The sequence below is a fragment of the Diceros bicornis genome, chromosome 17 (genome assembly GCF_020826845.1).
Source record: "Diceros bicornis minor isolate mBicDic1 chromosome 17, mDicBic1.mat.cur, whole genome shotgun sequence".
NCBI lineage: Eukaryota > Metazoa > Chordata > Mammalia > Perissodactyla > Rhinocerotidae > Diceros > Diceros bicornis.
Window position 1 is genome coordinate 55,633,769 of NC_080756.1, and position 22,229 is coordinate 55,655,997.

Sequence of the window (22,229 nt, forward strand, 5' to 3'; positions counted from 1 at the left end):
TACTGTAGTGTTTACCAAATAGTGATTTTCGATTTCCATCATTCCCTTCACCCACATTTATTGGTTGGAATTCTACTGAAAAGAAGAGCTTTATTTCTGTTATTTATTAATTCTATTAATTATTTGTAACAATATGGACTCATGGGTTTTATTTTATTCTATGGGGTATAATCGATTACTAGCATTATTTATTTTCTAGCTCAAATGGTCCCAGATTTGGCCACTGGGAGATTTTACTCTTCAGTTTTACTCTTGTGTCCTTTTGAGATGTCCATATCCCTTCCTTTCTCAGACAGTGAGAAGCCTGGCTCTCGTTATCCACAATATATTTATATATTGGCTTAATCCCAGAATATATATAAAGTAGTTTCAGAATTGCTAACCAATACCTTTATGAAAAACAGATCTGCTAACTTGAGTACAATATTTGTGTACAATTCTTTTTGTCTTTAGTCTTTGAGTATATAGTAAATTTTTTCCCAAAGTTATTTAGGATAGTTTCCCCCCCACTTCAGTGTAGTTACGTTATTCATTACCATTAGTTTAATTTGTTTCTGTTTGTATTCCATTTTGGATTTCCCTCTCCCCTTCTTGGCAAATTTTATTTACTTGTTTTCAGTATGTGAAGCATTAACATGGTTCTAAACCACTCCTCCCTTTCCCTTTCCCGCATATTTCTACCCACTCGCACCTATTATTCCCTGGAGGTAACCTCACATAGTTTTCTTTTACAGTGTTTCCTGGCTATTCTTTCATGTTTGATTTTTTTCACGTCAACTTGTTTAGCTCCGTAAAATGTTTATTGGTATTTTTATTGAGATTGCATTAAATTTATACATTAACTTGGGAAGAACTGGTGTTTTTATGATGTTGAATCATCCTACCCAAGAACAGAGGATGTCTTTCCACTTACTCAAGTTGACTTTCCTGTCTTTTAGTAGTGTTTTAAAGTTTCCTCATGTGGGATTTGCACATTCTTTGTTAAGTTTATTTCAAGTATTTAACTCTCTTTGTTGCTATTTAAAACTTTTCTTCTTCTTCATTATGTTCTTTAACTGGTTATTGTTTGCGTATATGAAGGATATTGATTTCATATCCTACTACCTAACTGAATTCTTTAGTTATTGAATTAGTTTTAATGTGGATTCTCTAGGGTTTTCCAGATATGATGTTGTATCATCTGCAAATAGAATTATTTTACTTCTTCTCTATCAATTCTGTGCCTGCAATTAATTTTTCTTGTCTGATGCATTGACAAATTTTTTAGTACAATGTTGAATAGTAGTGGAGATTGTAGATATCCTTGCCTGTTCCTGATCTTTGTGGAAATGCTTCTAATATTTCCCCATTAAGTAAGATACTGGCTTTAGGGCTAAGTGTACACACACACACACACACACACACACACACACCCCCCATACATTTTACTATATATTAAGAAAGTATCCCTCAATTCTCATTTTCTTGAGTGTTTTTATCAGGAGTTATTGTGGAATTTTGTTGAAGGCTTTTTCAACATATATGGAGATAATCATATGATTTCTTTCCCTTAGATATATTAATATAGTATATTATTTGAAGGAATTTCCTAATGTTGATCACACTTGTTTTGGTGTATTATTTTCTTAATGTGGTGTTGGAAACTGGTAATATTTTATTTAGTACCTTGGCTTTGATATTCCTAAGTGTATTGTGTGTAATTTTAAAATTACCTATTTTTAAAAGCTTGTGGTAAAATATACATAACAAAATTTACCATTTTAACCACTTTTCAGTGTATAGTTCAGTGGTATTAAGTACATTTACATTGTTGAGCAGCCATCACCACCATGCATACCCAGAGTTTTTTTCATCTTGCAATACTGAAACTCTGTCCCCATTAAACAGTAACTCCCCATTCCGCCTCCTCCCAGCCCCTGATATCTACCATTCTACTTTCTGTTTCTATGAATTTGATGACTCTAAGTATCTCATGTAAGTGGAATCATACAGTATTTTTCCTATTATGACTGACTTATTTCACTTAGCATAACGTTTTCAAGTTTCATCCATGTTGTCTTCTTTTGTGTTTAGTTGATTTTTTTGTGGTGAAATGTTTTAATTCCCTTCTCATTTCTTTTGTCTATGTTCTATAGCTATTTTCATTGTGGTTATCATGGGAATTACATTTAACATCATGAAGTTATAACACTCTACTTTGAATTTATACCAGCTTAATGTCAATAACATACAAAAACTCTGCTCCTATATAGCTTCATCCCCACCCTCCTTCAATTATTGATGTCACAGAATTACATCTTTATACATTGTGTATCCAAAAATATAGACTAATAATTATTTTTTAATAAGTTAGTCTCTTAAATCACATAGAAAACAAAAAATGGAATTACAAACTAAAATTACAATAATCTCCAGAATTTCTTTTTGGTTTCTTTTCCTATTTTCTCTCTTTTTATTGATATTTTCATTTTGTTCTTGTCATTTACTTGACTTCACCCACTTCTTCTTTGAGCTCTTTGTCTAGTAAGTCCACCACCTGGTCTGTCTCAGGACAGATTCTGTTGATTCATTACATCAGACAGATCCTGCCAATGCAATTGTTGTCTAGGTGCGGAAACAGATTCCTGGTGCTTCCTACTCTGCCGTCTTTCCTCTAGCTCTCACCTGTAGTTTTTTTTTGTCCTGTCTTTATCTGGGTTAGATAGCAATGTTGTAACTTGTTTCATAAAAAGCCTTAAGAAGTTTCCTCTCATTTTCAATTATCTGTCACAATTTATAGAGCACTGTGACTGTCAGGTCTTTGAAGGTTTAGTAAAATTTTCTAGTGAAAACATTTGGGTCTAGTGGGATTTTATTTTATTTATCTTCCGTGGAGATAGTTCCTTGCTAACCTTCTCTAATATTTCATGGAAATTGGTATGCTTCAGCTTTTTATCTCTAATGAAGTCAATTTTGGTACAGTAGTTCCGCCTTATCTGTGGTTTCACTTTTTGCAGTTTCAGTTACCTTTGGTCAACTGTGATCTGAAAGTATTAAATGGAAAATTCTAGAAATAAACAATTCACAAATTTTAAATTGCATGCTGTCCTGAGTAGCGTGATGAAATCTTGTGCTGTCCCACCCTGTCCTGCCCGGGACATGAATCATCCCTTTGTCCAGCATATCCTCACTGTATATGCTAACTGCCCATTAGTCACTTAGTAGCCACCTCAGTTATCAGGTCAACGAGCAGTATCACAGTGCTTGTGTTCAAGTAACCCTTATTTTACTGCATAATGGCCCTGATGCTCAAGGGTAGTGGTGCTGGCAATTTGGCAATTTGGATATGCCAAAGAGAAGTTATTGTCTTTTAATCTCTTACTGTGCCTAATTTATAAATTAAACTTTATCGTAAGTATGTATGTAAGGGAAGACGGATAGTATAAAAGAGTTCAGTACTATCTGAATATATGGTGGTTTCAGGCATCCACCGGGTGTTTTGAAACATATTCTCTGTGGATAAGGGGGGACTCTTGTAATCTCTATTTCTCTACAAATTTATCCATTTCATCTAGATTTTTGAATTTCTTGCATGGAGATCTGCAAAGTAGTCTTTTATAATATATTTTTAAAAATTCTCTTTTAATAATTATTTTCTTTTTCATTTCTTATTTTATATACTCATGCATTCTCTTTTTTTCTTGCTCAAGGTACCTCATAGTTTGTCTTTGTGAATTTTTTAAAAAATCAAGATTTCAATTTATTATGTCTACTATTTCCTATTCTCTAACTCATTAATTTATGCTTTTATGTTTATTATTTTAATTCCTCCCTCCTCCTATTATTTTATTTCCTTCCTCCTCCTAGAAAAGAATTTTCTTTTAGTTTAGTATTTTTGTGGTTTTCTATTTTTTGGAACTTGGAATTTTATTTATTTATTTATTTTTGTTTTCATTGATGTGCTTAGTGCAATGAATTTTTCTATGATCACTTTCATTGTATCCCAATGAGTCTGATATGTGGTATTTTCATTATCATTACTTTTTAAAAAAAATGCCGTAATTTCAGTTTGCATTGTCCCTTTCACCCAAGATTTATGTAATAGAATTTAAAATTTCCAAGTGTAATGGTCTTTTTATTGTTGTTGTTGGTTTTAAATTTTAAAATAATTTTGATTTTTACTGCAGTGTGATCAAATGTTGTTTGTAATAGCTCTACTTTATGTATGTTGTTATTTTCTTTGTGAACTAATATATGATCGATTTTTGTGAAGGTGAATTCTCTATTATCAGGGTGTAGAATTTGATGTATACATACATACATACACAATACATGCTGGTGTGGCTTATAAACAACAGAAATTTTTTTCTCACAGTTCTATAAGGGTGCTAATCCCATTCATGGGGTCTCCACCCTCATGACCTAATTATGTCCAAAAGGCCCTACTGCCTAAAACCATCATATTGTGAGTTAGGATTTCAACATAAATTTTGGTGTCGCACAAACATCCAGTCCAAACAATGCATAGGATATACCTTTTTCAATTTTGTTGTTTAGGTCTTCTATATCCTTACTTTTTTTGCCCACTTTGTCTGTCTTGTACTGAGAATGGTGTGTAAAAGTCTCCTATGATTAGTTTGTCTATCAATGTCCCCTTGCATCGACTGTAGTTCTGGCTTCATAAAGGTGGTGGTAGTGCATAGATATTCACAACTGTTATGTCTTCGTTGTGAATTCTAGCATTCAAAAATGCTCTTATTAGTCATATTTAAACTTTTTTTGGCTAGAATTCTACTTTGTCTGATATCAGAATCTCTATTCCTAGTTGCTTATTGCCTGATATCCTTTGTCCATCCCTTTACTTTAGCTTTTCTGAATTTTAGGTATGTCCTTTGTATACAGCATATAGTTGGATCTTGCTTTTGAGCCAAATTGAAAATCTTTTTCTTTTGATGGATGAGTTAAACCCATTTTCATTTATTGCCATATTATGTTTGGTCTTACTCTGTCGTTATGTTTTATAATTATGTTTGTTATATTTTATTTTATTACCTTCTCTACATGGTGTGTATTCTTTGCCTTTTATTTTTTTCTTTTTCTAGTGTTTAGGAAGGTTTATATTTTCATTCTAGTCTCTACCTTTGTACTTTTACCTTTTTTAATGCTCTAAGTCCCTTGTTTTCTTATTTTATCATTCACTAATGGGTTTGTCAACTTTTAATAGCATCCTTTAACTTCTTCCTGTTGCTTAAACATCAATCTGTGAGGTTATTCTGCTTGTGTCATTCTCTCTCCCTCTCCTCCTGGGTTTTAGTTGCATTATTTCTACTTTGTCACAGCATATAACATTTGTACATTAGTCATCCACTCTTCCTTTGTTTTAGTTTTAAATCTACGATGATATAAATAAAAATTCTCACCTTCAGTTGTTTTGATAACATATCCTAGTCATTTTTTAGTTGGAGGAAGCTTGTCTTCTAGTAGATTTCTCAAGAAGGGCTTATGGGTTCAGATTTCCATAAGTTCTTATATATTTAAAACTGTTTTTCTATAGACTTGATACTAGAAGAACACCTTGGCTGGTTATAAAATTCTTGGTTAACACTTTATTTCATTGAGTTTCTGGAAAATGCTGCTTCATTGTTGCCTTGCTTTATATATATTTTTTGAGAATTCTGATACCAATCTAATTATTTGCCCTTGTATGTTATTTGATCTTTTTGTCTGGAGATTTAGAATTTTTTCTTTATCTTTGAAATCTAATAGTTTTACTATAATATGTCTCAGAGTTGACTGTTCTGGATTAATTTTTCCAGACATCTGGCATGTGCTTTCAATATGTAGATTTGGTTCTTCTTTGATTTCCAGAAACTTTTCATGGATTACAGTCTTTAAATATTAGTTCTGTTCTATTGTTTTGTTTTGTTTTCCTAGGACTCTCTTTTTGTCTGTCTGTCTTACATTTTCATTACTTTCTCTCTGACCCTTTTACTCCCATCATTAACTCATTCTCATCCTCTTTGTTGTTTCTTGCTTTTCTTCAGTTGCTCCTTACTAAGTTTCTATTTTGGTCTATTCTCCCTTGGGCCCTTATAGTTTAGTCTTTATTTCTGAGATGATTTCGCCTTTTTCTTCCATTTCTTTTCTCTGAGTTCAATCAGCTCAATTTTTATTTATTCTTATTTTTGTATATTTCTTTTCTTAGTTTTTAAAATTCTCATTCAAGGTGGTTTTCATTCTTGCAAGTGTTTGTTTGAGTATATTCAATTTAGCGTGAGTATTGTCTTGCCGTTTTCTTCTGTGTCGTGGTTTGTTTGTTTGTTTTGGTGGATTTTGTTAGCCGAGGAGTGTTGATTCTCATTTTCTGATTTTTAGAAGTAACTTTATATAGACTTGCCTAGTTTCCTTCCATTCATTTTGTGTACTTGAGGTTTCACAAGATTCCTAGTTCACTGACATGCTCTTCTGTCAGTGTAGAAAAATCGGTTCCTCAGTGGTGTGTGTGTGTGTACACACATGTGTGCTGTGGGGTTGTGTGTCCTCTGAATTTTTAGTTCTTTTCTTTCTAAATTTCTCCTTTTGCTTCTTTTTTATATCACCATTCTATTTCCAAATAGCACTTTTCCTTTCCTTTTTGCTCTTTCGGCCCAGAAGCTGAGCATCTCAGATGGTCATTTAACATTGTGTGTATTTTAAGCCCCTGCTCTGACCAGGATACTTAAATATTTTTGCATTGAGGACTTCTCTTTCTAGAGGTGGTATGAGAGAAATTTTAGGCTTGCTGCTACCTCCTCTTTTCTCTCTTTACAGTTTTCCCCTTTTCTCTCTTCTCTACAGTTTTTCCCTTTTCTCTCTTCTCTACAGTTTTCCTCGATTGCCCTTGCTCATGACAAAGGCTAGTGGCAAGAGAATGAGAGATTGTTTGCTGGGATTGGTGTTTGTTTTCTTCCTGTTTTATTTACAGTTACATTAAAGTTTGGGCACTCTCTGTTTTCTAGTTATGCTGAAGGCATGGTTTTTATGCAGTCAAATTTGTTCTTCTTCTTATTCTGTGTTGTGTTTGGATGATAAACTGAATGTAAGGGCCTGGGGAGTTGCTCTTGTCTTTGGCTAATGGATGTCTTTTTGAACATCTGCCCTTTGGTCTGTCTAACAATTTGCTTCAGTATCTGGTATCCTTCCTATTTTGACACTGCAGCTAAAAGTTTTAATATAATTTTCTGTCACAGATACATCTGTTGTCACTCACAAAGAGAATGAGTAGGCAGATGTTGCAGAAAAGGAGAGAGAGGAGATAAAATGATTTCAGGAGATATTTATAAGTGGTATACTTTACTCTGCAATTAACTATTTTTCTCTCATAGGTTAATTGTAATTGGTTCAGCCTAACTTTCTCTATGTCCTGAACACTGGAATGTGTTAATGAATAAGTTTCATTAAAACCAATCAATAAACTGGAGTACAATGTAATGGTTTGTTGGGAGGTGATTTGGTTCAGTATTCTGGAGATGGGGGACCTCAAGTTCCATATACCTACAATCCAGAAACCTTCTTATTACTATGAATTATTGGATTTCCTTTGTGGCATTGGCTTGTTCATAGGTTTATAGGTTTATTTGTTAAACATGCATGTGTGTGTCATACACTATTAGGCAGGTATTTTATCTATATTGCAATTAATTCTTACACTAATCCTAAAAGGTAGCTATTATAATCCCATTATGCAGAGGAGATAGGAGAGGATTACATAATTTAGGTAATTTATCCAAGGTCACAGTGCAAGCATGTGGTGGAACAGAAGTCAATCCTGAGTTCTCTGGCTCTGAAGTACCCATGTCACTGTAACAGTTTATCTTATGGTGGGCAAAGCCTTTCTCATTAACTTGCCGTGTGTGAGATAAAACCATTTCTTTGCCTTGTGACTTATTACTTACTCATAGCAGTTGGGGCTGGACTCCTTAAGACTCGACAATATTTAAGGCTGGAGTATTTGGGATCATTTGTAGCATAAGCATATACGTCACTAGGCCAGTAGTATTCAGTGCTGTCACTTGGCGATGATTAACTGCTCAGGGACTTAGGGGATTTTGAGTGAGAGAACTCCTGGGGAGGCTGCTTAGCTCTGACAAATGGTACATCCAGACTCATCGTTTGTCAGTGGCCATGCTGCCTTGATATACAGGTCACTCATGCAGATAGAGATTGCCTAGGCCTGGCTATGAATGAGGGACAGTAGTGTGGCCTCATGTCCCTGAATCTGCCTGTCAGTTCTTGGGCTTTCATTTACCCACCACCGTAGATGTGATTATGGCTTGCCTGGAAAGCTCATCTTCAACTTCATTTAGGTCCAAGATTAGCTTTCAAATCATGTATGGCAGTGGTGCCTTCCATGGGGGGATTTTTACAGAATCATCTTATTTAGATACAAGATGATTAGTTTTCCCAAGTGGTGTTTTAATAGGAACCTTGAGAATTTACTGATTATGTGACTGAATGAGTGGCAAATGAGGCGGTGCTGGGACCCAGCCATTTGTTTTGCCTTCAGAAATATTTCCCTTGTGTGACCTCTTAAGTGATCGAGTCAACATGGCCACTTGTAGCATTAGTCACTTGGCAGCTCAAAGGACACGTGTGTCTTTAGGTGAACTGTCTTTGCAATGAGATCATGAGCTCATGGTTTGCTTAGCTCCTTGTGATTTCAGTGAGTCTTGACACCCCTGGAACTTAACTTTGTTTCCTGGGCCAAGGCATCCCTGTAGAGTAGATCATTCACTGTGCACATTTAAAGTTTTTGGAAGTATGGTTCTATAATTTGCCACAGTTTTATGTAATACTTGTTCCTCTAAATCTTCTCTAGGAAACTATTTAGTGACCAAATGTTGCTTACCTAAGCCACTCTACCTCTTAGAATTTCAGTTTCTTAATCTGTAAAATGGAAGAAATTAGATTATATGATCTCAAAGGGCCTGTTCAGCTCTCAACTCTATTTATCAGTGTGCAACTTGCTAACACCTGCCTCTTTGCATGTATGGGGGTTTGGATAATGACACATCCATCTTTTGTTCTACCTGTCCAGGTGTGTGCATGGGCAGCTCTACCCGGCACATTGTGACCTTTGATGGGCAGAATTTCAAGCTGACTGGCGACTGTTCGTATGTTCTATTTCAAAACAAGGAGCAGGACCTGGAGGTGATTCTCCATAATGGTGCCTGCAGCCCTGGGGCGAGGCAGGCCTGTGTGAAATCCATCGAGGTGAAGCATAACGGCCTCTCGGTTCAGCTCCACAGTGATATGGAGGTGAGAGGTACTTTCTGTGGGTCCCATGGCATGGCAGCAGTAGAATCTTGGGGGACTACATGGACCTGGTGGCAGTTGGTTTTAGTTGGTGCTCTTGTTAGGACTTAGCCTTTTGCCTAACTGGGAGAGCACCACCTTCTTAGGAGGGCTTCTTGCCATCTCCCTTGTTTTGGCATGATTCCATGTTGTTCTGGGCCCAGATTTGGAAGAAAAGGTCAATTTTAGGTAGCATTAAATTGTGAGTTTTATGCTAGTTTCTGGCATGGTAGAAAATTGGGGTTGACACCAGGACTGTTTACCCAGCAGGCATTATGAGCACAGTGCCTAGGGCCTGTGAGCTTTTCTTTTTTTTTGTGAGGAAGATCAGCCCTGAGCTAACATCCAATGCCAATTCTGCTCTTTTTTTTTAGCTGAGGAAGATTGGCTCTGAGCTAACATCTGTGCCCATCTTCTTCTACTTTATATGGGATGCCGCCACAGCATGGCTTGACAAGCGGTGCGTTGGTGCGCACCTGGGATCTGAACCTGTGAACCTCGGGCCGCCAAAGTGGAGCATGCGCACTTAACCGCTTGCACCACTGGGCCAGCCCCCTGTGAGCTTTTCAAAGGAAACTAGCCAGGGCCTAAACAAAAAGAATGGCTCCAAAATTCAAAAAGAAAACTGCAAAACTGATATAAATAAAGGTTTGATTAAATGTTTATAAAAGGTTACATTATGCCAACTTCTTTACTTGCTCATTTAGAAATAATAAATATTTCATTACGTGAAAATAACATAGGGTAGATCTTCTCATTTTGCAAGAATTCTTGAATATGTAGAGTAATTGCTAAAAAAATCACAATTAGTCATATATTAAATGAGTAACTCATAGCCAAAAATTTTAAAATCAAAAGGATAAGAAGCTTTCCAAAATTTTTACAGCAAAAATTATATTCATTTTGGGATATAAGTACATTTTAATATGTTTGATATGATGTATAGTGGGGCCTCCAAAGAGCTGGTGACCAAAAAGTCTATATATATTAATAAATAAATAAAATAAAAAGACTTAGAATAGTCCTGTTAGATGCTCCTGGAGACACTACCCTGATGAGCTGGCAAAATGGCGGCTTTCCCAGCCTATCTTGAAGGAATCATTCTTCCATAGTGAATGCACACAGACTCAAGGTTCACTTTAACTCCTGGGCTTTTGGGTTCCAGCTGCACGGCTGTCTGTACAGTATTATAATAGTCTGTTCTCCTGTCAAGATCTGCAAAGCCCCTTTATCTTAGAAGAGCTGCTGACGAATATTAGGGTTTGTGGAGAACACTGGAGTTGAGGGTGGGAAATGTGTAGGGACTGTGAGTAACTTTGGGAATAAGCTAAGAGTGAAACTCTAGGATTTCTTATTGCTATGACTACTGAGGACTCATTTTCTTCTTTGGGCAGGTGTCAGTGAATGGGAGAGTGGTCTCTCTCCCTTACGTGGGTGGGAACATGGAAGTCAGCGTCTATGGTGCTATCATGTTTAAGATCACATTCAACCATCTTGACCACGTCTTCACATTCACTCCACTAAACAATGAGTTCCAGCTGCAGCTTAGCCCCAACACCTTTGCTTCAAAGATGTATGGTCTCTGTGGTAAGAACATCTTCTCGGCTCTCCCCCTTTTATAGTAATAAACCTTCCTCGCTCTACTCTCAAGACTCTTGGGTGCTTATATTTCTGGGTCCAGTAGCAAAGTTCAGACCTGTTGGAGATGGAGAATGGCCAGGTCTCTGGCATCAATGAGTTAGTACCCAGGGCTACCATTCTTTTCTTTTTTTTTTGTTTCTCTAGGGATCTGTGATGAGAACGGGGCCAATGACTTCATGCTGAGGGATGGCACAGTCACAACAGACTGGAAAACACTCATCCAGGAATGGACTGTGCAGGAGCCAGGGCAGAAATGCCAGCCTGTGCCTGAGGAGCAGTGTCCTGCCTCCAGCAGCTCCCACTGTCAGGTCCTTCTCTCAGCGCTGTTTGCTGAGTGCCATAAGGTCCTTGATCCAGCCACATTTTACACCATCTGCCAACAGGACAGTTGCCACCAGGAGAAAGTGTGTGAGGTGATTGCTTCTTATGCCCACCTCTGTCGGACCGGTGGGGTCTGTGTTGACTGGAGGACAACAGATTTCTGTGGTGAGTCTCCATATGGACCCCAAAAGTTGTGAAGACCAGCTAATTGTGGGCTTGTTCAACCTCTCTGGGCCTCAAATTCTTTATCTGGGTAATGAAGATCAAAATCCTTGCATTTCCTCAAACTAGGATTCCAGTTAGGATCAAATAAGATAGTAGATGTATAAGTAATTTGAATGTAGAATTTCTATGTAAGTGAAAGCACGATCCTTCCTATTAGTATTTCTATAGTTCAGACAAATGTGATTTTAATGTATTAGACAAATATAGGCATCACCAACGTACAGAATAACCGGTCACATTGAATTTGAAATTCCACCAAACTTTAGCAAAGGCTTACAGAGTAGGCCATGAGGAACAGGATTTTGAAGTGTGGGTGGAATTTTTCCATTTGAGTACCAAGAAGCTTCTTGATGACAAATAGCATAGGATCACGAGTGTACATATCTGTCCTTCAAGGTCAGCTTCCCTACTTGGACTTGGCATTTATTTATCTTTTAACATGTAGGGGATGCCAGAATGAATCAGATATGGCTCCTGCCCTCGAGGGGTGCTGGAGTGAAAAGAATACTGAACTTCAACATCCTCAATTATGGAATATAACCCCTGATTTTTTTTTTGAGGGAAATCAATATGCATAAGCATCTTGGAGTCTCAGAGTTGATTATCATGGAGCCGTCAGCAGCTCTAACCTGGGGCTGGAGGCTTCAGGCATCCTAGTCCCCACTCAGCTGGTGACTGGCCGTTCTCTTAGTCTTTCTGGACCTCAGTTTCTGCATCTTAGAGTGAGGCAGTTAGATGAGATAACCCCTAGGTTCCTTCCAGCCCTGATTTTCTGAGTCCATGTGTATGATACTAACTCCTTTCAATCTGCTTGCAGATCAAGGAGCAAAAGTTAGTTTTTGAGTTATCAGTGGTAACTTCTCTGCTTACTAATTTCTTTGTCTCCCTCCTGGCTATTTATTGTGCATGTACAGGAAAACCCGTGGTGCTCTAAACCCTTGGAAACCTTCTCTGCCACCTGCCTCAGCACTGTGAGATCGTGAGGCAGGGGTTGAGCAGGGCCAGAAGTGGGGGAAGTGAATGGTCTTGCAGCTTCTCTCCAAAGGCAACTCTTCATCGCTGTGGATTACTTAATTTTAAGAGGATTTTTAAAGCATTAAATATACCTGTATTCAAAAGAAAAAAATCACAAAACTTCCGAAGGACACACAGGTTCACATAATCAGGATTAAATTTGGCTACAAGTAACAGAGAAGTAAGATTCTCTGTCTCACAGCTGATCAGAGGGAGGTGGCTCCCACTGTTTCTGGGCCTTAAACTGAATTCTAGCTTTTTGCTCTGCCCTCCCTTGGGTGTTGTTTTTCCTCATGGTTTAAGCTTTCACATCCATGTTCCAAGAGGCAGGATGAGGGAAGGAGGGAAAAGGGACAAAGGGCATCCATAGCTGTCTTTTAAAAAAGATTCCTGGAGGCTGCTATAGGAGTCTACACTTCCTCTTACAGTTCGTTGGTCAGAAATTAATCATATGACTACATTTAGTTGCAAGGGAGCTTGGGAAATGTAGTCTTTATTCTGGGTGATGATGTGCCCAGCTAAAAGTTCTAGTTCTGTGGAAGATGGGGAGAATGAAAATTGGTGGAAACTAGCCATCTCTGCCCCAGCAAGTTTGTCAGATGATTGACCACCTTGAATTAGCTGTGCCTGTTTCCCTCTGGTTGGTGTGGGCCTATGAGAGTGACCTCTTTCTCTGTCTGCAGCTATGTCGTGCCCACCATCCCTGGTGTACAACCACTGTGAACATGGCTGCCCTCAGCACTGTGAGGGCAATACGAGCTCCTGTGGGGACCATCCCTTGGAAGGCTGCTTCTGCCCCCACCACCAAGTTATGCTGGAAGGCAGCTGTGTCCCCAAGGAGGCCTGCACCCAGTGTGTCAGTGAGGATGGAGTCCGGCACCAGGTAGGAGCCCTGGCCTCTCACCTCCTCATGGGGCTGCTTCCCTCTGGGGTCAGTAGGTGAAGTGTTCACTAGTGATCCGCCCCTTACAACTTTGGCAGCAGGGGTTGAGTTCAGGGGATGGTGGAGGGATAGGGAAGCAGCGTGGCATAATCGTTTTGGAGTCAGACAGATCTTGGTTCAAATCCCAGGTCTGTCATGTATTAGCTGTGTGATCAAACACCAAAGTGTCAAAACACATTACCACTACTACTATTTTGATCATTATATTCATGCATGTAGAATGCTGTAGGAACCCAGGAGGGAATGGGAAAAGAGTATTTTATATGGTGATGTCTACCATCATGAAGATATATTATGCACCTTGCATTGTACTAAGCACTATATATTCATTATGTCAACGTTTTTCAAAGGTGTGTTTTACAGGGTATTAACAGTTACCTGTGGTCAAGAGAGTTTAAAGAACACTAGCCAAACACAGTTAAATAAGCTTCTTTATTGCAGGACTTTTTAGAGCTTTTAGTGTACTAATGTACATTGCAAATATTTAAGAGGGTTTTTGCTTCTTGAACTTATTTGACCATGGAACTTGTATATGTGGTGCAGTGAGTGCATGTGCGCGCGCGCGTGTGTGTGTGCAGCATTCCCTTGGCTTCAGGTTCATCAGAACACACTGGGATATCTTACATCATCTCATAAATACTCACAAAACCTCTATGAGAAACCTAAGGCTTAGAAAGCTTAGCACCTTGCCTATGGACACACTTTGTAAGTGATGGAGTTGGGAATTGGACTCAGAATTTGAAGCTCCAGGGAGCTTGCTCTTTCCGATAATATGCAATTTCCCTGTTGCTAGGTCTTTTTTGGGCTGATTTGCTTGCAAGTCATTGAGTCACCAATTCTTTTAGCCCTTTAGGAGTTACTGAGCACATTTTGAAAGGATACTCCCCCATGGCCTAAGATAGCAGTCATATCTCTTCAAAGTTGACAGCATGTATATTTGTAGGATCTGGGGCAGTGTGTGTCTGTGCACACATGACTGTGTGCAGTGTCCTGTGATACACGGACAGTGATACTACAGAGCACGGTAGAGGCAGGAGCACATTTGGCTTCTAGCAAAGGAGAATGTGTTCCATGATCATGGGCTGCACCTAAGACCTAACAACGCCATCATTCCCAAGGCGGACCTTCATCACTAGGTGGACCAGTGGACTTACCACTATATTTAATCACAACTAGGAGAACTCATGGTAAAACTAGCTAACCAACCTGGAGAATGATGAAAACAATAATCCCAGTAACTACGCTATTCTGTCCCTGACATCGTAAGCCAAGAAATGGACCATTTCATTTGATTCTTCCCAAAGCTTCATAGGGTAATTTTCACATGTCCCATTGAATGGATGAGGAAACTGAGGCTCAGATGGCATGAGGTGATAAAACTAGAATTCCTATTCCCTACACCAGGTCATCCCACAGTGTCTAGCCCTGCCACTGATCTCATTGGAACTGTGAGCTAAACTTCACTAACTGGGTGTCCATGTAAGCATGGCGTCCAGTAGGCTACACTTGGATGGTTCCATCTGCTCTGTTTTATTGTTGGGCTTTATCTTAGTGGATCCCTTTTGTTCTCACAGTGTAATAAATAAACTAGGAGGGAAGCCCAGTCATACTCTACTGCCATATTCCAACTTGCCAAATTAAGTAACTGCCTGTACCATAGTAGTCCCCAAAGGAGTTGACAAAACCTAACATTGCTCTCCCAGATTTGCACAGCTCTGGACTCTCGTTGGGCTCAGGTGATATGTACCATTTACACGTGGTGCTGGCATCCAGCGATAATTCCAGACTGGTTTTGCTGGTAGTGGTAAGCTACTCTCAGAGAGAGGCGGAAATGGTCTCTACCCTCTTCCTTGGCATTCTGTGGTGAGAAGGGAGCTTGTTTGCAAAGCGTTTCTGGCTCCATAAGTGTCAGAGGTCTGCAGGGTGCTGAACACAGGAAGCTTGTGAATGTTATCTCAGTTTCTCCACCCCCCTCCCCCGACTCCTCCTCTCTGACTCTATTTCCCCTTTTTGCTGCTCCTCTCACCTGCAGTCCAACACACTGCCTCCAAATAGTGCAATATTTTTGACTAGGAAACAGTCTTATATTTTAAAATCAAGTGAGAAAATTAATCAAAAACTATGAAGGGAACACAGCCAGTTTTAGTTATTTCAGAAAATAGAGTTTAAATGGATGAAAACAACTATCTTATCCAGCCACCTGCCATTTCAGCTTTCAAGCGGAGAAAGAATAAAAATCTAATATGAGGAACATTTCCATTAAATGAAATTTTTTTAACTGAAAAATAAAGCCTAGAAAACTTTTCTTCAGGGAAATAAACCAGGGTGTAAATCTCTTGTGGTAACTTTAAGGGCAAAATATTTACCAGTTTCCATAGCTCTTGTTTACTTTACAATATGCACTCTACAGACGTGAGCCTCTCCAGCGGGCTCAGAAGGGATCCAGAGCGGCGCACTGCTGTGCCTCTCTCAGCGTGCGGGCGGTGGGGTGGGGGCTGTGCCGCGCAAGCACGGCTTCAGCTCAGCCAGAACTGCCTCCGTCACTCAGAGCGTAGGGCCTGGAGCGCCGCTTTCCTCTCTGTTCTCCGGTGTTCTGTAGCCGGCCCAGTGCTTCCGTTCATTCATTCTTCCATCAGTTCCTCGGCGGTGGGGGATGGTGCTTGATTACTTGCTTGGGTCCCTTCTCTGACCTTGGATTTTGAAGACTTCCGTTTTCCCTTGCCATATTCTCTGTAGGCCGTTTTTATGCCATTTTTATTTAATCTTTAACTCCAGCGAGCTGTAGTACCTGTTCTCCTGTCCCGGTGATAGTCACACCCCGCAAGAACCTGGTGGGTGAGACAGGGCCGCTGGAGTTGGCCTGTCCTGATGCAGGAGTGCCACCTGCTGACTGTTTGCTGCATAACCCGACCAGGGCAGTAGAGCTGACGGCTGGCACTTGTATAAGCTTAGCCTGAGCAGGAAAGAGCTTTTTCAGGGGCCATAGGTTCTGTTCCCTGTCTCGGGCGGGTCTCATTGAAGCTTCTTGGGAAAATGGAAATTCCTGGAGAAGGATATTTAACGCCTGCTTTTGGTCATCTATTGTGATGTTGCCCCCTCTAAGGATAGTTGGAAAGTTGTATTATTTATTCTTGAATTTAGATATCTCAAGTCCACAGAAAAGAGACTCATTTTAAAGTTTCTTTAAAAAGAGAAAAAAACTCAAAAGTGTCCATATAACCCTGTCCTTTTTCTTCTCATCACTTTTGCCATTTAAAAGTCTAAATATAGGTCCCCTGATTCGCTGTTTTGGTGGCATTACTGTCAGCGTAAAAGCAGGGAGGAGGCAGGGCAGAGAGGCCCGAGGAACCGTGAGGTGTTCTCCCCAGCCCTGCCCCACTCTGCCCAGCCTCCCCCCAGCCCTCTGAGGCCCTCCCTTCTCCATCCTTCTCGCTGTCACCAGGCTTGTCCTTGTTTCCTGCTCTTCTCTTTGAGGCCGGGTCCTGCTTATAGACCTTCAGGGCTGCGCCCTGCCTACCAAGTGAAGCACAGCCTCCCGAAGTGGACGGGGAGGCCTCTGCCACAGTCCACCTGCCCTGAAGGATATCCTGTCCTCTGTGCCTTTGTTTGCTCTATTCCCCACCTGGAATTCCTTCTCCTTTCCTCTCTGTCCACGTCCTTCCCACCTTCACAGGTGCACCTTTGAGAGGCCTCTCTGGAGCACACCAGCCCTCGTGAACTCTTCTTTTGCACTCCTGCAGCTCCTTCATGTTTCATTCTTTAAAAAGCAGCTTTATTGAGGCATATTTTACAGACAACAAACGGTGCCTGTTTAAAGTGTACAGTTTTATGAGTTTTGACATATGCACCCACCTGAAAACTTGTCATCACAATCAAGATAATGAACATTTCCATCACCCCCAACAGTTTCCTTAAGGTTGTTTTTCATACATCCCCCAGCCCCATCTCCCATCGCCCAGAAACCACTGCTCTGCTTTCTTTCACTATAGATTCATTTACGTTTTCTGGAATTTTATATAAATGGAATCATACAGTATATGCTCCTTTTTTGCCTGGCTTCTTCCACTCAGCATAACGCTTTTGAGACCCATCCATGTTGTTGTGTGTTCCGATAGTTTGTTTTTCTGGCTGAGTAGTATTCCAGGGTGTGGATGTATCACAACTTATTTATCCCATTCAGCTTTTTGTGGAAGAATCTTATTTCTTCAATGTGACTGTCAGCCATTTGAGGGCTAGGACCATGTGTTCAGTGCCCGTCACCCCCACAGCCCGGGCAGTGTGACTGGCCATGGCAGGCGCTGTGACCACCGACGAGAGGCAGTTGTCGCATGGAGGAGGCGTGGTGTCCGGGGCCAGAATGCAAGGCTGAAATCCTGGATGCACCACCTGGTCAAGTGCCTTCTCTGGGCCTCAATTCCATCATTTATAAATGTGGATAATAACAGTACCTACCTGGTAGGGTTATTATACGGAGTATAAAGTGATTTAATGTAAAACCCTTGGACAAACATCCTGGACTTATTTAATGCTCGTTATTCCTGGGAGCAGCAGAGCACAGTGTTACAAAGATGGATTCCGGGTCCAAATCCTAGCTTTGCCGCTGCGACACGGAGACCCTGAGCACGTACCTCAGCTTCTCCCCCGACGAGTGGGGATAATAATAAAGATGTCCTCGTCATAGGGGTGCAGTGAGGATGAGATGAGTAATTTATCTCAAGCCCCTGAAAGGGTGGCACATGGCAGATGCTCTTCGGATGCCGGCTGCTGTGGCTGATGGACGGAGTGGGAGGTCAAGGGGACCATCAGAGGTTCCACCCTGGGGAGGACGGGTGGCTCAGGGGAAGGTGTTTTTCCTGGAGATCTCTGATCTTCCTTCTTCTCAGAGGACCGATTGCTGACCACAGAATCATGTGGAGTAAGTAGGAACGTCTTGATCTGGGGACATTTTAGAGACCTTTGAGCTACTGGATAAGAAGGTGTTTATTCAGGGGCAATTTAACTTGAATTTAGTTTTAACTTAGATTTTAACTTGATGGAGCAGTCTAGAGGGAGACCTAGTCCTAGCTGTGCAGTCCCCACCCACGCTGGTTGGTTTCCCCCTCCTTACTGCAGTGCTGTGAGGCAGGCTTGAGTACCCTCACTGCACAGTGGGGAAACTGAGGCACGGAGGCGTGAAGCCGACACTGGAGTTCAGGTCTCCCTGACTGCAAAGCCCCTACGTGGCAGGGCTGCGTGCGACTCTGAGAGAGTTGCTTCACCAGTTGGGCGAACTCTCATCTGAAGACTGCACTGTGGTCTCTAAGATCACTTCCGGTATCCACGATGTGACGATTCTGGGAGTTTTGCTGTCCTCGCCTCGACTCTTCCTGCCCCATTGTCTTAAGTCAGTTCCAGAAATAGATGGAAGCTTTGTTCAAGCTACATCCCAGCTTCTCCTTTGGCTTGGGGAATGGCCAGTGGTGCGGTGCAGGAATTCTCGTTTTCTTGCTTTGCTTAGTTTTAGCGCCACCAAGAGAGAAGGCTGCAGTGAAAGCTCCTCAGTTTTCTGAAATCTGTAGTTTGTCGCCCCACTGAGTTTACAAAGCAGCATGGGCTGGCCCCCTGGGTGCCCCTGCCGCTCCTCCAGCTCCTTCCTTATCAGCCCCCACACCGCCTCTCGACGTCGTCTGTTCATCTGGGCGCCTCTGACAGACATGGCTCAGGCTCTGCCCTCAGGGGGAGACCCAGCCCGAGGTGGGGGGAACTGACTGCCGTGAACTCCAGGACTTTGTGTCCCGAGTGTCCTGGGCCCTCTCTGAACCTCCTTTTCCCTCAGTTCCTGGAAACCTGGGTCCCGCACCACGAGCCCTGCCAGATCTGCACGTGCCTCAGCGGGCGGAAGGTCAACTGCACGTCGCAGCCCTGCCCCTCGGCCAGAGGTGAGCCCACCCGCCCGGCGCTCCTGGAGGCAGGAGGGCTCCCTTGAGGCCCTGTGGTCACCCCGTGTCCAGACCTGGTGGACCAGATTAAAGTGTGGATTTCCTCGACCTCGTCTGTGTTTCCCCTTGTCAGCCCCTCCTTTCTTTACCTCGCCGGGCTCAGGTCCCCTTTCTGCATCTGGGGTAGACACTCTCCGAGGTGAACCCTGCCCGCCTGTCCCCGCTTTGGCCCTCAGCTCAGAGTCTCCTGGAGGGCACATTTGAGGGGCTCAGCAGGACGCACCGAGGAGACTCATTTCTCAGACGCCCCCTGGCCTGATTCCTCGCGGGCCTCCCGAGCGGGGCCTGTGCTGGTTTCAGGGGGCGAGAGTCTGCAACATTTTAAATCCTTCTCCAGGCTGTACCGTTATTTTCTTCTCTGACTTCCGTGGCATTCTCCTCCTCCAGCTCCCACGTGCGGCCCGTGTGAAGTGGCCCGCCTCCACCGGAACGCAGGCCAGTGCTGCCCGGAGTACGAGTGTGGTATGTGTCCCACCGTGGGCATTTCTCCAGGGTCCGAGCCCCGGCCCGGCCCCCGCAACGAGGTGGTGGGTGCTGAAAGGGACATGTGTCCCGCAGGCACAGGGAGTGTGAGAGGAGGGGGTACAGACTGACTGGATTTTCCAAAACAGGCAAGAGTAACCTCTGGAAAATAGGATTTGCGTCCTAGAAAAATTCTGCAGTGAATTATTAAATGTAAGGTTTGGAAGCATTAAAGAAAAGGATGGGGTAATCACTGGTAGGGAGGGTGCACAGGGATTTACTGAAGGAAAACTATGCCAATAAGGGTCTGAGGACACTGGATGTAGAGAGGGCCATGCACAGGGCACCTTGGTTTCAGCAAATATTTGTCAGAAGGTTTCATCATAGGTTGCAAACTACTTACTGAGTAATGGGCTGAATAATGGTATAATCAGAGGAATTGGGAGCTGATGGAATTATGGTAAACACGGCGGGAAATCCTAGTGCTCCGTCCCTGTCCTGCCCACTGTGTTTATTGATTGTGCAGATGGAGACACAAAGCACAGGCTTGTGAAATTCGCAGTGATGCAGATCTTCAAGGGAGGGCAGATAGATCAAAGGACAGTCCAAGTATCTAAAAAAGAATTAAATAATCCGAGAAATTTATGCTGATGAAATTTATCAGGGATGAATAGTCCTATGGGGAGGGGCATCTGACTTGAGAACAATTTGTGTAAAAGAGGTCTAAAATGTTAATAGTAGAGAGAACTGGAGGGATCATTTAGTTCAAGTCCCTCATCTTGAAAACATTATTAAAATTCTGCAGTGGGCCAGGCACTTGGCCTTCGTTACTTCATGACTTCCTTAGACTAACCCTACAAGGTAGAGTTCCCACCTCACGGAAGATGAAACTGAGGTGTAGAGGATTCAAGTGACTTGGCTGAGATCTGGAAGTCCTAGACGATGACAAGAGTAGTCAATATGAGCTTATCATATGACTTGGATCGATCGATCTATATCTATCTATCTATCTATCTATCTATCTATCTATCATCTATCTGTAATCATGCATCTATCTCTTTCTCTTCTCTTCTCTTCTCTTCCCTCCCCTCCCCTCCCCTCCCCTCCCCTCCCCTCCTCTCCCGTCTCATCTCCTCTTCTTTCTCTCTCTCTACCTTTACCTTTGCCATCTCTATTTCTACCTCTATCTCATCATCACCATCTGCCTAAACCAGTGGAAGTCTGCATGAACAGGAATGTGGAGTCCCACTCACAGGTAATGTGAGAATAACTGCTGAAGTCTGAGAGGATGTCTCTCTTTCCTGGCCCTCAGTTTGTGACCTGGTGAACTGTGACCCGCCCCTGGTGCCTCACTGTGAAGGTGGCCTCCAGCCGACACTGACCAATCCCGGCGACTGCAGACCCATCTTTGCCTGTGGTAAAGCCTCCATGGATGAGGAGGGGTTGGTGTGGCTGCTCTCTCTTGGCCTGGGGAAGGCATCTGGTATTCTGGTTAGCTGAATCCAGGTTTGAGGTACATCTGAAAGAGGGGTTAAAGTCATGCCTGGATTGAGTTCTCTAAGAAATCCCCCTGCTGTATGCTGCTGAAGGTGTACCAGGTGTGGACACAGCTACAGGCACCTCCCTCTTGGGCTGTTTCAAGAGGAGGTTGGGTCTGAGATGACGTAGGCTCCAGATCCAAACTTTATTTATTCCCATCCTCCCATATGCCACTGAGGGGAGGAAATGTTCCCTTGGTTTATCCTCATCATTGGATCTTATTCCCAAACAAATTTATAGACTTTTTTCCCTTTGTATGTTTATATATTTAATTTCTAAATACTATAATTTAAGCACAGTGTTGGACTAAGGTAAGACATGTCAAGAAAATGATTCTGTATTTAGCTACTGGGAATACCTGCTTTGAGTCAAGTGGAGGTCTTGAGTTTCTAGATGTAAGACCTCGAAGGTGAGAGGAGACCACACGGGATTTGAAGGAAGGTGGAGATAGGCAAAGGACACAGGGATGGGATTTGGCCTTTATAAAATGACATTGTGGATTCAACAGGATTGCTGTCATTCTTTTATTCAACATTTTTAGAGGACCTAAAACTGTAGGGTATTGTTCTAGGTACTGAGATAGGATAGAATCACAGAAGCTGTCAGCATATAAAAATGCTTACCAGATCGTGGTGTGCCCAGGCCTATCTGGGTCTTAGAGAGTCTCCATCTGCCAGCTCTGGGAATCAGTAGCTGGAAGGACCCTGTTTCTTCCAGATGTTCATGGGAAGGAGATAGAGCGGGGACCAAACAGCTTTCACTTCTCCTCCATTAGAATTCCTAGCTTCACATTC

The 22,229-nt window shown here is 41.9% G+C and overlaps 1 protein-coding gene across 1 annotated transcript in view; it reads left to right on the plus strand.

Annotated features, from left to right (window-relative positions):
- VWF (von Willebrand factor) overlaps window positions 1-22,229 on the plus strand; it is a 152,692-nt gene that overhangs the window by 104,698 nt on the left and 25,765 nt on the right. The window contains exons 35-41 of the mRNA XM_058559008.1: window positions 9,056-9,276; window positions 10,707-10,899; window positions 11,098-11,439; window positions 13,197-13,396; window positions 19,272-19,374; window positions 19,822-19,896; window positions 21,209-21,313. Of these exons, the coding sequence (XP_058414991.1) occupies window positions 9,056-9,276; window positions 10,707-10,899; window positions 11,098-11,439; window positions 13,197-13,396; window positions 19,272-19,374; window positions 19,822-19,896; window positions 21,209-21,313 (1,239 nt within the window). The remainder of the gene's footprint in view (window positions 1-9,055; window positions 9,277-10,706; window positions 10,900-11,097; window positions 11,440-13,196; window positions 13,397-19,271; window positions 19,375-19,821; window positions 19,897-21,208; window positions 21,314-22,229) is intronic.